The 15,047-nt window shown below is 37.2% G+C and overlaps 1 protein-coding gene across 1 annotated transcript; it reads right to left on the bottom strand.

Annotated features, from left to right (window-relative positions):
* Positions 1 to 1,161: 1,161 nt before the first annotated feature.
* On the bottom strand, positions 1,162 to 6,298 carry oprd1b (opioid receptor, delta 1b). The gene is made up of 3 exons (XM_086155233.1): positions 5,987 to 6,298; positions 3,537 to 3,892; positions 1,162 to 3,392 (listed from the first exon to the last, which is right to left on the bottom strand). Exons 1-3 carry the CDS (start codon positions 6,232 to 6,234, stop codon positions 2,866 to 2,868), a joined length of 1,131 nt encoding a protein of 376 aa, XP_086011359.1. The 5' UTR covers positions 6,235 to 6,298; the 3' UTR covers positions 1,162 to 2,865.
* Positions 6,299 to 15,047: the final 8,749 nt, after the last annotated feature.

Below are 15,047 nucleotides of genomic sequence, written 5' to 3' on the forward strand. Positions count from 1 at the left end.
CCCTTCCAGAAGCGTCTCTCAGTTCCGGCCTTTTGAGTGATTGGCTTCTTCGCGCTCGCGTGCAGATCTGAGTGATGTTTCTCATCAAGGCGTCACATTTTCTGTCAGCAAATAACTATTTCAGCCTTTCATTTGCAAGCCGGAGGAAGGGGAGGAGGGCGCGCAAATGTACCCGAAGCTGCGCGTCGCACCAAATGGGAAAAGACGCATTTAACCGCTGAGTGCGTATGTGGAAATTACGGCAGCAGGTAGCGCCCGATTGGCGGCTGTCGTCGTCAGGCGTGGATTCCGGCGAGCCCGAAGAAGCCGCAGACGGCTTTTCGGGGAACTCGAAGCCGGACAAATCGCTCCGTGTAGAATTAAGGTACATCTGTTTTGCGCCCCAACATGCAGGGGGGAGCGTGAATCCTGCCGTGATGCAAAACCGACAAGGAATCGGATTTGTTTTTCCGCTGTCGTCAAGCTGACTGACGTGTTGTGCCTTTTTTTTTTTTATGACCACGCCGCAGACGTATTTCCTCCCGCACGTTATATTTTAGAAACAAACAAATCTGCCACCGACGATCAGGGCGCTCGAGTTGTAAATCACTGTTATGGACAAGTGAGATTTGAATTTTTGTTTGTTTTGCAGGGATTGCTGACGATGCGTTTTGTCCTCACCGGCACCAGGTTGTAAAATCATTTAGGATTTTATGGAGAGACTTCGGACAACATTTCCCAGCACCGCAGTCGTCGCAGCTGCCGGCCCTGCAAACAAACACGCTTCTCGCCGCACCCACATCTCGGACCGTCTGTCGCCGGACGAACTTTTTAAGAGCAAGACTCGAAATCCCCACACGCGGTCTCATCCATGATGCCTTTCATATTTTCATTTATTTGGTGACATTTATACACAAACGTGCAGTTTAGTCTCCGGACCACCGTGAGCGTCCCCTGAGGTCGGCTGTTATGGAAAAGGTCAGAATGATGTGAACCTCCAACCCCCCCCCCCCTTACCGATCAGTAATCCATACTTGATTGTACAAACTAATTAGGTGTGTAAATCCCACGAGACGTCATGAAAGTGTCAACAACATCTTGGCCCGTAGCTGCAGAGCGCCAAACAAAAAGGGAGTTGAGATGAAACAAATCATTATCAGTGACACCGACTTCCAAGAGGCGTTTTATAAGATACTTATGCTACTTTATTTCACCGTTGGCTTCGGGATTCCGGTAAATAATATGGAGTTGTAACATTTATACATCCACCGAATGTGAGCTTCAAAAACAAATCACTTTCTGTCGAAGAGAGATATGAAGTTAATACTGAATAAGGCTTTATGGTACATGTTTTCATTCAAATAGGATTAAATGCTCTCCTGCAGTCATGGTTTATGGTAAAATAATGACACTATCTTCTGAAAAGAACATTTCTTCACCTAATATTATGCATGTCATGAGACTTAAATAGTTAATAACATTTCATTTTTACCGTTCAGTTACAAGTGAGGCTTCATGGTACAACAGCTTTACATCACACTGAGACGAAACAATCACGGCGTCACATCGCATCGGCCCCCACAGGACGCTATTTACACGGGAAACGTGGACGCCGCTCCGGCCGTCCGGCGAAATGTGCAAAATTATTTTGGAATCCCTTTCCGGCGGGCTTTTGGGGAACGAGGTCCGAAACGCCGGGCCTCGCCGGGCCTCGGCGCCCCGGATGAAATCGAGAGGTTTTCGTCCCGGGACTTTTTTTTTGTCGAAAACAAGCAGCAAAAGCGGGAAAAACATGAAGTCAGTGACGGAGGGAGTATTGTGCAGGAAGCCCCTTCCCCCCTCCTGCGCTCCTTCGGCCCCCGCTAACATATTCCCGTCACGATATTCTTCCACAAGCCAGTTGCAAATCCTTGAGTGATCAAAGTTCAAGAAAAAAAAAAAAGAGCCAGCCGTGCCGCCGCGGTATAGAATTCACCTCCTTTGAAATTTCCCTAATTACGTGTGTCGCCTATAATTATTTCTTTCCTCTTAGCGTCACATGAACGAGCTCACGCCGAACGGGATACAATCTTTAATTTAAATGTAACAGATGCAATGCCTCGGCAAAACATCGGCGTTATTGGATTCTCATTATGTCTCCGATGGCGTTGAGTGACGGCGCCATTACCAGATATGCGGCGCAGGCAGATCCTGTGAGCGCGGCGGCATCTTCGTCACTCCTGCAGAGACGTGGAGATGAAGCTGCGCCGGCACCCGACCGGACGTCGAAGAAGAAGATGATCGAGTCGGTGATTAAATTTCCAACCGCCGTCCAAAAACATGCAGAAAGTCAATGAAAAGTCGGGATGGACTCCCAGAGTTTTGTGTTTAAATGGTGAAATATACAACCTGGAACACGTCGCTGGGGTGACGGCTTTAAATCCTACGCCGCCGGTGTTTTGACCTCCTTCTGGAGCGTTAATCCCGGCCGGCCTGGTCTTCGTCACATCGGTTTGATCACTATCTATTTATTAAAAGGCTGGCGCTCTTCTCCTAATATGGGAAGAGGATTTCTCAGCACCCTTTGAACCGATGTTCCTGACGCGCTGCTTAGGAGTTAAACGCCGGAGGCGGTAAATACCTCCGGCGAAACGGGGTGTCGGTGCTGAATGAGTGAGCTGGAACGGGTGAGCCGACGTGGCCTTCGGGCACACCGGCACGTGCGTGATCATGCTGAAAGACAATCTTAACGTCTCTGGAAAACCTAGAATGCGGTTCCGTTCCGTGGAACCGACGGGACGGCGGGGAAGGACGCCCGGGCGCTCAGACTCCGGTGGTGGAGACCTGCGTGACCTCAGTCTGGAGGTCATCCTGGATGCTCCTCCCCCCCACCCGATCCATGCCTAGTCACGCCGGCGGCCTGTCTCTTGCGGCGGGGTTAAACACCGACGCCGGCTCCCGCGTGCTGTTCCGAGCCCTGGAGAAGCTATTCTGTTCCATCCTGGAGCGGTAAGGGAGGCAGAAATCCCTGAAGCACCTCTTGAAGTTCTCGTCCAGGAAGGCGTACAGCACCGGGTTGAGGCTGCTGTTGGTGTAGCCCAGGGCGATGCACAGGTGCCAGCTGGCCACCACCAGGAGATTCTTGTTGTCGATGTCCACCATGGTCTTGACGATGATGAAGATGTGGATGGGAGTCCAGCAGATGATGAAGGCGGCGACGACAACCAGGACCATCCGGGTGATCCGTCGCAGGTTCCGGTCCTTCTCTTTGGAGCCGGAGAGCAGACGGACGCTCTTCAGCCGCAGGATCATCAGACCGTAGCAGATGCTGATGACCAGGACGGGCACCATGAAGGCGAAGATGAACACGCAGATTTTGGTGACCGTGTCCCAGTACCATTCCGGTTTGGGGAACCTGAGTCCGCAGGCCGTGCCTGGTGAACGACAACAACGGAGGGAGAAGATAAGTGGACTAACAAACCCCCGTCATTTAAAACGCCGGCGATCATGACGTGACATTTCTTGCGTCGAAATTTATTTCCTTGTTGTTTTTCTTTGCAACAGTAAAAATCCCTTACCTTTATCTGTCACCTTGGTAACCGCAATCATCATAACGGGGACTCCGACGGCAGAGGAGAGGATCCAGATGCAGACGTTGATAAGCTTGGCTTTGGCAGGCGTGCGGAAGTCCAAGGCTCTCACAGGGTGGCAGACGGCGACGTACCGGTCGACGCTCATCATGGTGAGCGTGAAGATACTGGTGAACATGTTGTAGTAGTCGATGGCGATGACCACTTTACACAGCAGCTCCCCGAAGGGCCACGTTCCCATCAGGTACTTGGCGCTCTGGAAAGGGAGGGTGGTGGTGGCCAGAGCGTCTGCCAGCGCCAGGTTGAAAATGTAGATGTTGGTGGCCGTCTTCATCTTTGTGTACCTGGTTGAAGAAAGCGCTCAGTGCGTGGAAGGGATTTGAAGAACTCAAGAAATGTTTGACAAAATGCAATGTCGGCGTGAGAATAACGGTTACTTTATTAATCCGTCGCAAAGAAATTCGTTTCTTGCATTTAACAGCAGGTGGAGCCGGGAATCGAACCGGGAACGCTCGGTTCCAAAAGCCGTGTCTCTACCACCGACGCCGCAAAGGTAAGATGTTTTGTTTTTTTTTTACACAATAATAAGTGTCAGACCTTCAATCCAAAGATTTCAAACGTAGAACCTTGAACAGCCGTGGCGATCCTGCGGTCCTTGTTATCTGATGCTGACATTTCCTTAAATGTTAATATGGTAAATGTCCAGGGCTGTATCTCACCTTGAGTCCTGTGCACTTTGAGACACATAGATTAGTTCAGATGCACATTTATGTGGTATTTCATGTTTCTTTCTTTCTTTTTTTCACTTTCAAAAGCTTCTTAAAGTTGTCCGTGCAGAGGCGGCGATGCTGTTACAAGGTGAAGCAGACAGCGACTGAATTCTCACTTTTGCCGAATGTAATTTCGTAACTTCAAGGTCTCCGTCTATGTTATTTCCTTCCAAGGAAACTAATATTTATATTCTGACAGTCCCAAAACAGGCCTATTGTTCCCCCTATTGTTTGACTCTGGACCTCCATTCCATTATTTGAAGGCGAGAAGCAAACTATCTGATGTAAAAAATCAATTTTTCTATTACGTGTTTTCTTTCCAAGAGAAAACAAACAGATAAAAGGGGCTTTTCATATTTAGAATGGCGCTACGCTAAACGCACAAGATCCTCTTCGCTCTGCTCGAGAAGGCAACCCTCCATTAAATGGCACTTTTATATAACGACTCAATGGAAGCTTAAAAAAAAAAAAAAATCCTTCGAGCCTCATCGGAGTTTGGATTCTCGAGCTAATCCATTTCCACGCAGAGAGAACGGTCGTGTCTGAAAATACTTGTCTGGCTGTTTAATGATGGATTCCTCCGCATGAGGCCTCGATATGACGGAGGTTGCACATGTGTGATTAAATTGTATTTCTAAAGGTTGATGCAGCAGGACTTCACGCTGCATCGAAGTCCAAAGGCTTCGGGGAGACAAAGGGACGCGTTACCTTTTATTTCAGCCCCACCCATATTGACTTTTATTACATTAAAAATGGATCCTGTCGATAAAGTGACCGTAATTAACTAGATGGGGGAAAGAACGGCCGTGATAGCGTTCACCTCAACTTTCAGTTGGTAAGTAGTAAAAAGTAAAAAAAAAAAAGAATAGAAATTGATATCTACACATTTCTCAGGCATTTATTCAGGCGTCATCTTTAGCCTCGACACCTTTAGCACCCAAACACATGAGAGAAAAGAACACACAAACCTCAGTGAGCTTTAATTAAAAATACAGTTACAGATCAGCCAGGCCTTCACCTTGCTATTTATTTTATTTATTATGTATCACCAATCAATCCGGTGAGTGTATGGCGTAATTCCTGACAGGAATAATTGGTGCCATGAGGTGATTTCAATGCTCAGCTGTAAATCACAGTCCTCCCTCTTCTCTTCTGTGTAGGAGGAGTGTGTGTGTGTGTGTGTGTGTGTGTGTGTGTGTGTGTGTGTGTGTGGGCGGGCGGGCAGAGGGTGTGTTGAGAGTGGCTCTCAGCCCTGCCAACTGTGGACATCTAATGAGTGAGACACACAGGTACAATTCATTTCACTCGGAGAAAACACGACTGTAGTGTCCTTGGATATGGGATATTAGTTCTTTGTGAAGAAAGGTCTCAAGATATCACGCTCATATGTCACACACACACACACAGAGTCGTGTTCAGTGAGGTGTTGATTTATTAAACGGTCTTTTTTTTCTTTTTAGAGAATACACAAGGATGCACGGAGAGTTTGTCCCCACATTTATCAACGCCCATAAACATAATGTTTCAGTGGCTTGTCACTCATCATCAGCACAAACCGGTTATAAATATCGGGCTGCAGCGAGCACACACACACACACACACACACACACACACACACACACACACACACACATTTACACAGTAGTTGAGGGATCCCACTGTTCCTACCTGACCACCCCGTACATGACGAGGACGTTCCCCAGCAGTCCGACCACGCAGATGATGGAGTAAAGCGCGGTGATGCAGACGGCGAGGACCAGCCTGGAGGGGTCCCTGACCGCGGAAGCACCGCCACCGCCGCCGCCGCCGGTCTCGTTGCTCCTGGAGGGCGCAGGCAGGAGGTCGTCCGGGAGCGTTATGTTGAGGGGAGAGCCCGGGTAGTGGCCGTGGAGCTCGCCGCCGGTGGGGAGCTCCATGCTCGGGGTCGGAGAGGGTTTTCCGGGGACGCAAGAGGTCTTCAGGTGCGGAGAGACGCGCAAAAAACTGGATGGCACATCAGTAATGAGGCGCCCAGAGGAGCCTCTTGCTCTCTTTCTCCCTCCCTTTTTCTCCCTCCCTCCCTCTTCGCACTGATGCAGAGTTCCCAGCTTGCAGGGATAAACACCTCAAACTTATTTATTCAGATTTATCCCTCATATTATAACCCCTCTTCAATCTCCCCGTGTTTGCTGCCTCCGGAGCCCCGGGGTGCCTCGGGGAGCTTCCCCGAGGACCGGCTGTCTTCACCCGGCTGTCACCTCCGTGGAAATGACCGGTGATATTTTGCAGCAGCCGGGGGCGAAGGGGGTGAAATATTTATGATGATGGTGATAGCCTGTAACCGGGGCGTGGAGCGTGAAGTTATAAATTATTATGTTATCATTTACAATCCGCCGGCTGAGTAAATGCGCCGGTGTTGGTTGCATCACCGCCGGCGCGGACGGGCGGCCGGCGCCGGTCAATACGAGGCTAATGTTCGGCCTGATGAAACAGCCTCTGTAGCTCCAAAGTAAACAAACGCTGCCATACACTAATAATTAATCTAGTAATGCGCCTTGGGACGCTTCTTTCCTTCACTGTGAAGTTGTACAAATTCCGAAACACCAGTTTCGGATTAAAATATGGCAGAGCGGAAAACGTCAATGTCAGGTTTTTAGGACTTACCTTTTGTTGCACTTAGCTAGGCGGCAAGCGTTGGCGCTTACCTCCATCCAAAGAGGCGAATAACGAACTAGCTCATGCTAGCTTGCTACACTGTGAACAGTTAGCCTAGCTGTGTCTTCATACGCGTTCAAAAATGAAATAACCAGAATAATCATTCCTACCCAGAAAAATAACAGTCATGAAATTATTCTGACATCCCTCTTTTGATTTTTTTAGAATAGATAGTAGCCTTATACCGTGAAGCTTCTCAGTCATTAGCGTCACGACACTTGAGGACAAACGTCATGCGATGACCCGAATGACAGATTCTTCCAAAACTAATGTCCATTTTAAACATAACACCGGATCTACTGCCAATTCTATAGAGTACACATTTCAAAATGATTTTATTAACTTCTGAGTTCATTGTTTGATGTACGTTTTTCCTTTGCTTTTAAGTTTTTCTCGCATAAAGGCGGCTAGGCTAACAGTTCGTTGCGTAGCAAGGTAATGCAAGCTAACTAGTGTTCCAATGAATAAGCTAGTCAAAGCTACTGTCAGTTTTATGTTATCTTGTTTTATTTTATGAATTAAAGAACGTTTGCCTTCAAATGTTCATTTAGCGACTAAATGACTTTAAAGGAAATTAACATGTCCTGGTCCCAGAGTGATTTTTAATTTAGTTTGCCCTTGTTTTACTCATTATCATTTAAATGTGTTTTGTTGTATGTACATTGTACTCTCCAATTATTCACATTCACAACATAACCTTTCAAATGCCTTCACTTTTACTTGCTAAGAGGGTTCTCATCTTCCAAAATGAACCTGAAGGTTTTAGAGGAAAAAAAAAACTTCAAAAAGCTTATTTTATATTAAGTGATTCAATTTTAAAATATGACTGTGAAATGCGACCTTTATACTGTGACTGTATTTCAATTTCCCCCCAAAAAACGACACTTCTCCACCTCAAATACATCAGTGATATTCAAAGTTTACTTTAAAATACCTTATAAATTTAATTTATATTTAAATTATATGATTATATATATATATCGAAAGTATGCCTCTTCTGTATGGATAGAAAATTAATTTATCCGCCAAAAAAACTGTTCCCTTATAACTAAAGACACAAAGTTAAATTCTGAGAGGTTGATTTAAAATGCATTATTATTTCAAAAAGTCTCTCTTCAGCCAGTCTTGAAACAAAATAAATGAAAATTAGAATTAAAAAAATCTCCGGATTTTGAATTAATAGGTCTTATTTCAAGTACCGGCTGAATAATAAAAGAAAATAGATAATATGATGAACAATACAGACTGAAAAAAAAAAGAAGCGCTTGTAAAGTAAACTTTAAAATAAGTAGAATAAAAAGTTGTATTATTGTGGAATAAGAATTACGCTGTCTGGTGCTTTGGCTGCAATCTGACGATGTCATTTGAAACCTGCACACCGGCTTGACTGTTCAGAAGACGTACGTCACTAATCCTTAACTAAGTTTGTTTTGTAAGGCCGAGTAGGCGTGCCTCTTTTATAAATTTCCATCCGAGCACCTTTTGTTCCATCGGCAAAGACACGAGAACCCTGCTGGGAACACGCAGCTGTGCCAGATCTCCTACGTACGGCGAAATCGTCCGATTCGGCCACAAGTTGCATAGTTTTCTTGCAGTGTAGGTGTTCGCTTGGAGAGCGGATGAATTAATAATAATAAATAAAAAAAAGCCTTCAAAATGAAACTACAGCGTTTGGAAGCGGCGCTCTGCAAACTTGATCTTTTTTTAAAAAAGCCAGCAACAGAGCACAAAGCAGGGACAGGGAGAAGATGGGTTGAACGCAATGCTTTTCCAGCTAAAGATAGCGTTTGCTGCTTTGCCCATAGCTGAAGAGCGGTAATTATAAACGCAGGACTTCAATTAGCTAATCTTTTCCCTCCAGTTTTAGACATTTAATGGACAGAGAAAAGCGCATTGAATATTTTTATATAATACAAGACGGATGTCACGTTTCCAAGTTCCCATCCGAGGCTGAATTGCAACCCCTGGCCATCCACAGGTGGATTATCTGGAAGATAGATATTTAACCGCGCGAGTTTCATTTAGACGACGCAGCTGAACCTCAGAGTGAACGTTTACAAAACAGCTAGAACGGATTACCCTAATTTCTCGTGTCGATAAACACAGCCGCCCCCCCAGCAGATGTTGTGCAATCATTTTTTTTTTCTTTCATCATCGGAAGAAAAGGATGACACGGAATTTTGTAAACATCATCCAGGCTTCCCCGAGCGCCATCCGGCGCCATCGCTCTCCCGATCACTCCAAAGCCGGTGTAGAATTTAACGTTTTAATCGTATAGCCTCTCTTGAAACGCGGTTCATTTCCCAGTGCAGAGATTTGCACTTTTGCTTGCCGAGTTCTCGCTTAAAGCCATCAGTTAAATTCGTAAAGTGTGTGTGTGTGTGTGTTTGGGGAATGGAAGAAAGGAGCACGGCGATAAAAGGATGAGAGCGAGGACGGTTAATGGTGCCGTTTGTTTCCTGCCAGTTCACAAGACAGAAAAAGTGAAGCATCCAATTACAGCATCCGCAGTGCAAAGTCTGGCTCAGACGCGAATACGAAGATTCTGACGTTTGACGACGTGTTCAGTAGATGTTAGATGATGGGAGGTTGTCAGCGGAGTTAGCAGGGTTATCAAGCAGACGGCGACCTTCACGTGTTGAGTTTAGCCTACAGCATCGCCGGTTACGGTATTGACACAGGAGTCTTGATCAAACACACTGGTACCACGGCAACACTGAGGTAGCTTCTCCCGGCAGATGCACACCAAAAAAAAGTAAATCATCAACTTTTATTTCACGCAACACGGTCAGAAACCATCTGTGACATCTGGTCAATTTTCCGAATCCGGATGATTGTTTCCATGTTTTTCATCGGACAGTTCAAGACAACGTGGAAGTCAACAAGTGAGAAATTTGTAATTTGAACTTGACACAGGTTAGAAAAGTAGAGGTGAAAATGCCTGACACAATAATAGTTTTAAATTATAATTTATCTTTTCTTTTTCTCTTTGTATATTTTTTCACTTCATTTCCTACAGATTACACATGTGATAGTAGATGTATAAAAATATACAATTTTTTAATTAATTTTATATATTAAAATTAACCTTTTCAAATAAATGAAAAAAAATTAAATTTATATATAGTAATCCTAATTATTTTAATTTTTAAAATTTCTTCTATTTATTTTTCTATTAAGTAATTTATCTTTCTATTTGTCGTTTATCAATCTGCTTATATTTCTATTCATTCATGTAAATTATATTTACATATGGGTTTATTGCAGTTGTTCAGGTAATATGTAAAATAATCCTCATTCTTGAAAAGGTTAGATTCATAGTGATACATCAATAAATAAAATATAAATGTCAAACAAATGTGATACACACACATTCACACACACACACATATATATATATATATCACACTCATGTTTTAAGGATCTTATAAGTAAAATAAAAATATGTTATAAATATAAAAATATATTTCTACATATTAATGGAGGAAAAACAATTCAATTATTTAAGATCTTACTATCATATATAGATATGATATGTATTTATAATTCTCATATATATGTTGTGTAATAATCATTATCTATAATCTTTATCTATGTATAATGTATATTGTAACTGTCAACAATTAAAAGAATAAAAAAACTTAAAATTCCAGCTACAAAAATGACAAAGAAATGCAATTGATCTATCAATGAGTAGCATAAATATCTAAATAAAAAGGACTACATAAATTTGTTAATGTAAGCTTAAGTATTTGTAACATCCATAATCTATCCATCTATCTATCAAAAATACAATACAGATAAATGAATACAAATTAAATTAACATAAGATTATATATATATATATACAAAATTCATGCTTATGTTATTAGGGTATTTTCGTAAAATATAAATATATGAGTAAAGGATAAAAGCAATTCAGTTATTATTGCTATTATTGTTATTTTATATATATATGTATACAAATCTGATTTCTATCATAAATAAACAACAAAAAATAAAAGCCTATGTTATTCATACATAAATGTATATAATATTTCATACATAACATTATTTTTCCATCAGTAAATGAAATACAATTATATATATGTATACATATACAAACACATACATATATATGTGTGTGTGTGTATATATATGTATACATATATACACACACACATATATATGTATATATATATATTTATATATATAAACAAATTTCCATCAATATATTTCAGTAGAATAAAAAAGTACAGTAAAAATGTATTAGTATCTATGAATAAAGGATTCAATAATTATTTATATAATAGACATAATTTTTATACATTCTATAGAAACATTTGTATTACAAGTAAAAGTTAAAATTTACAGCCCATTTTTAATTCATACATATAATCATCATATATAATATATATCTATACATAACAACCTATAATCTGTAGTTGACAACGATTAAAAAAAAATCTTTTAAAATGCTAATGTATGGATTTATTGCAGTTGTTCAGGTAATATCCTCAGTTTTGAAAATTTTACATTTAGATTTATACATCAATATATAAAACATAAATATGACCTACAAATGTGATATATATATATGTCATGATATCATACATATATATATATATATGATATGTTTAAATAAATAATAAAAAGTGCAACATAAATTGAAGGTTTCGAACATAACAGTAAGTGTTCGTAAAATCTACCTATTTATCTGTCTATTATAAATAAAACAGTTAGTAATTTCAAAATATATGATCACATTACAATATATTTTACCAGTAAACTTTGCATTTTAAAGTTCATAAGTGTTCACATAGAAAATACTATATAGATTATGTATCTATTATAATTTTATTATAAATTACACAAACATCTATATTGTCAATTTACGTATTCAGCATCTAAATATAACATAAACATGAATAAATAAAACTGCTTATCAATGAGTAATCAATAAAAACAATATAAAAATAACATAAAATATTTGAATAAATAAAAAAAAAACACTACATACATAATATAAGTTTAGGTTACTGTAAAAATCTATAAAAAATGTATTAAAAAATATATGATCTCTTTACAGTTCATTTTAAAAGGAAACTTTGCATTTTTAAATTTCACTAGTTTTCACCTAGAATTAATTATATAGATGATACAGATGATATATTTATTATAAATGTATTATAAATGATACAAACATCTATATTATCAATTTACATATTCAGGTTCTAGATAAAAAATAAACATGGAATGTATAAAACTGCAAATAAATGACTAATCAATAAAACAAAATACAAGTAACAATTTAAAAAAAACCTACATAAACTTGAGCTTATTAACATAAGCTTAAATGTTTGTAACATCTATCATCAATCATTTATGTTGCATAAATTAAGATATACTGTAATCTTCTGTCTACTTAAAATAAATGAAAAAAGCATTTATTCCATTCATTTATCAATCAATTTATTTATGTGTTGTTTGTTTATCCACTTTTATTATTAATTCATGTTAGTTTTATTTATGTAAAGATTTTTTGCAGTTAGGGTTAGGGTAATATGTGTAATAATCGTCATTCTTGAAAATCTTAGATTCATATCTATACATCAATATTCAAAATTGAATGAAATAAAAATGTGATCTATATGTATATACATATATTTATATATATATATAAACTCATGCTCATGTTATTGGGATTTTTTCATAAAATATAAATATATTTCATTATATTAGAAAAGGAAAAAGCAATTCAGTTATTATTGCTATTAGTTTTATCATATATATATATATATATATATATATATACACACATATATATGTATATATACGAAAAATATATTTATACAAAATGTTATGTATATGCAAATTTGTATTTCTATCATGAATAAACAAAAAAATTAAAAGCCTATTTTATTCATACATGAATGTATGTATTTCCTACATAAAATCATTTTTCCATCAATAAATGAATTGCATATATATATATGCACAAGCATGCATATGCGGTTATATACACAAACACATACACACACACACAAACACACATATATGTATATATGTACATATATATATGTATACATGTACACACACACACATACACATATATATACATATATATATATAAATATAAAACTAGTTTCCACCATTATGTTTTAAGTAAAATAAAATGGTGAAGTTAAAATGTATTAGTATGATATATTTTATAGAAACATTTGTATTACAAGTAAACATTATAATTAACAGCTCATTTCATTCATACATATAATCATTACATATAATCTATATCTCAACATAACAACCTATAAACTGTCATTGCCCACAATAAAAAAAAGATCTTTTAAAATTCTAATGTATGGAATTATAGCAGTTGCTTAGGTTATATCCTCAGTCTTGAAAATTTTACATGTAGATTTATACATCAATTAATAAAACATAAATGAACAAAAATGTGATATATATCATGATGATATATATTTATATATATCATATATTATATTTATATATCATATATGTATATTTAACTATATCATATATATGATACATATATATGTCTTGATATCATGATATTTATACATATCATAATATATATATGATATATATAAATATATATCATCATGATATATATATATATATATACATACACATATATCATGATATATATATCATGATATCATGATATATATTATGAATGTTTAATTAAATAAAAAAAGCACTACATAAACTTTAGTTTACTAACATAACATTACGTTTTCGTAAAATCTACCTATTCACCTGTCTATTATAAATAAAACAGTTAGTAATTTCAAAATGTATGATCACATTACAATATATTTTACAAGTAAACTTTGCATTTTAAAGTTCATAAGTGTTCACATAGAAATTATTATATAGATTATATATTTATTATAATTTTATTATAAATTACATTTCTCATAAATTATACAAACATCTATACTGTTAATTTACGTATTCAGCATCTAAATATAACTTAAACATGAAATATATAAAACTAGATATCAATTACTAATCAATAAAAAGAAAATAAAAATAACATAAAATATTTAAACAAATAAAAAAAACCTACATACATGATATAAGTTAAGGTTACTTTAAAATCTATCAAAAAATAAAAACTATATGATCCCTTTACAGTATGTTTTACATGTAAAATTTGCATTTTTAAATTTCACAAGTGTTCACATAGAATGTATATTATATAGATGATATAGATGATAAATTTATTATAAATGAATTATAAATTATACAAACATCTATATTATTAATTTACATATTGAGCATCTAAATGTAAAATAAACATGAAATATACAGAAAAGCAAATCAATGACTGATCAGAAAAAACAAAAATAGAAATAAAATTAAAAAAATAGATAAGTGATAAAAGAAGGACAATATACACTTATAAAATGTAGCTTATTATCATAAGTTTGAGTGTTTGTAAAATCTACCTAACTATATGTCTATACATCTGTCAAACTTTGCATTTCAAACTGCATAAGAATAGAACATATTGAATAGATTATTTATTTTCTATTTATAATAATTAGACAGACATCTATATTGACAATTACATATTCAGCATCTAGATATAAAACAAATATGGAATATATAAAACTGCAAATAAATGAATAATCAATAAAACAAAATACAATTAATAATTAAAAAAACTCTAAACAAACTTAAGCTTATTAATATAAGCTTAAGTGTTTGTAAAATCTATCTATCATCCATCATTTATGTTGCATTAATTCAGATATACTGTAATCTTCTGTCTACTTAAAATAAATGAAAAAAAATCATTTATTCCATTCATTTATCTATCAATTTATTTATGTGTTGTTATTAATTCACATTGTTAGTTTTATTTATGGAGAAATTCATTGCATATGTTTATGTCATATGTGTAATAATCCTCACTCTTAGATTCATATTCATACGTCACTATTCAAATTATAAATCAAATAAAAATGAGATCTATAAGTGTGTGTCTATATATATATATATGTCTATAAATATATATATATATATA

Source organism: Fistularia commersonii, chromosome 11 (assembly GCF_037954325.1).
Source record: "Fistularia commersonii isolate RoL2024-O1a breed Wild chromosome 11, RoL_Fcom_v1.0, whole genome shotgun sequence".
Taxonomy (NCBI): domain Eukaryota; kingdom Metazoa; phylum Chordata; class Actinopteri; order Syngnathiformes; family Fistulariidae; genus Fistularia; species Fistularia commersonii.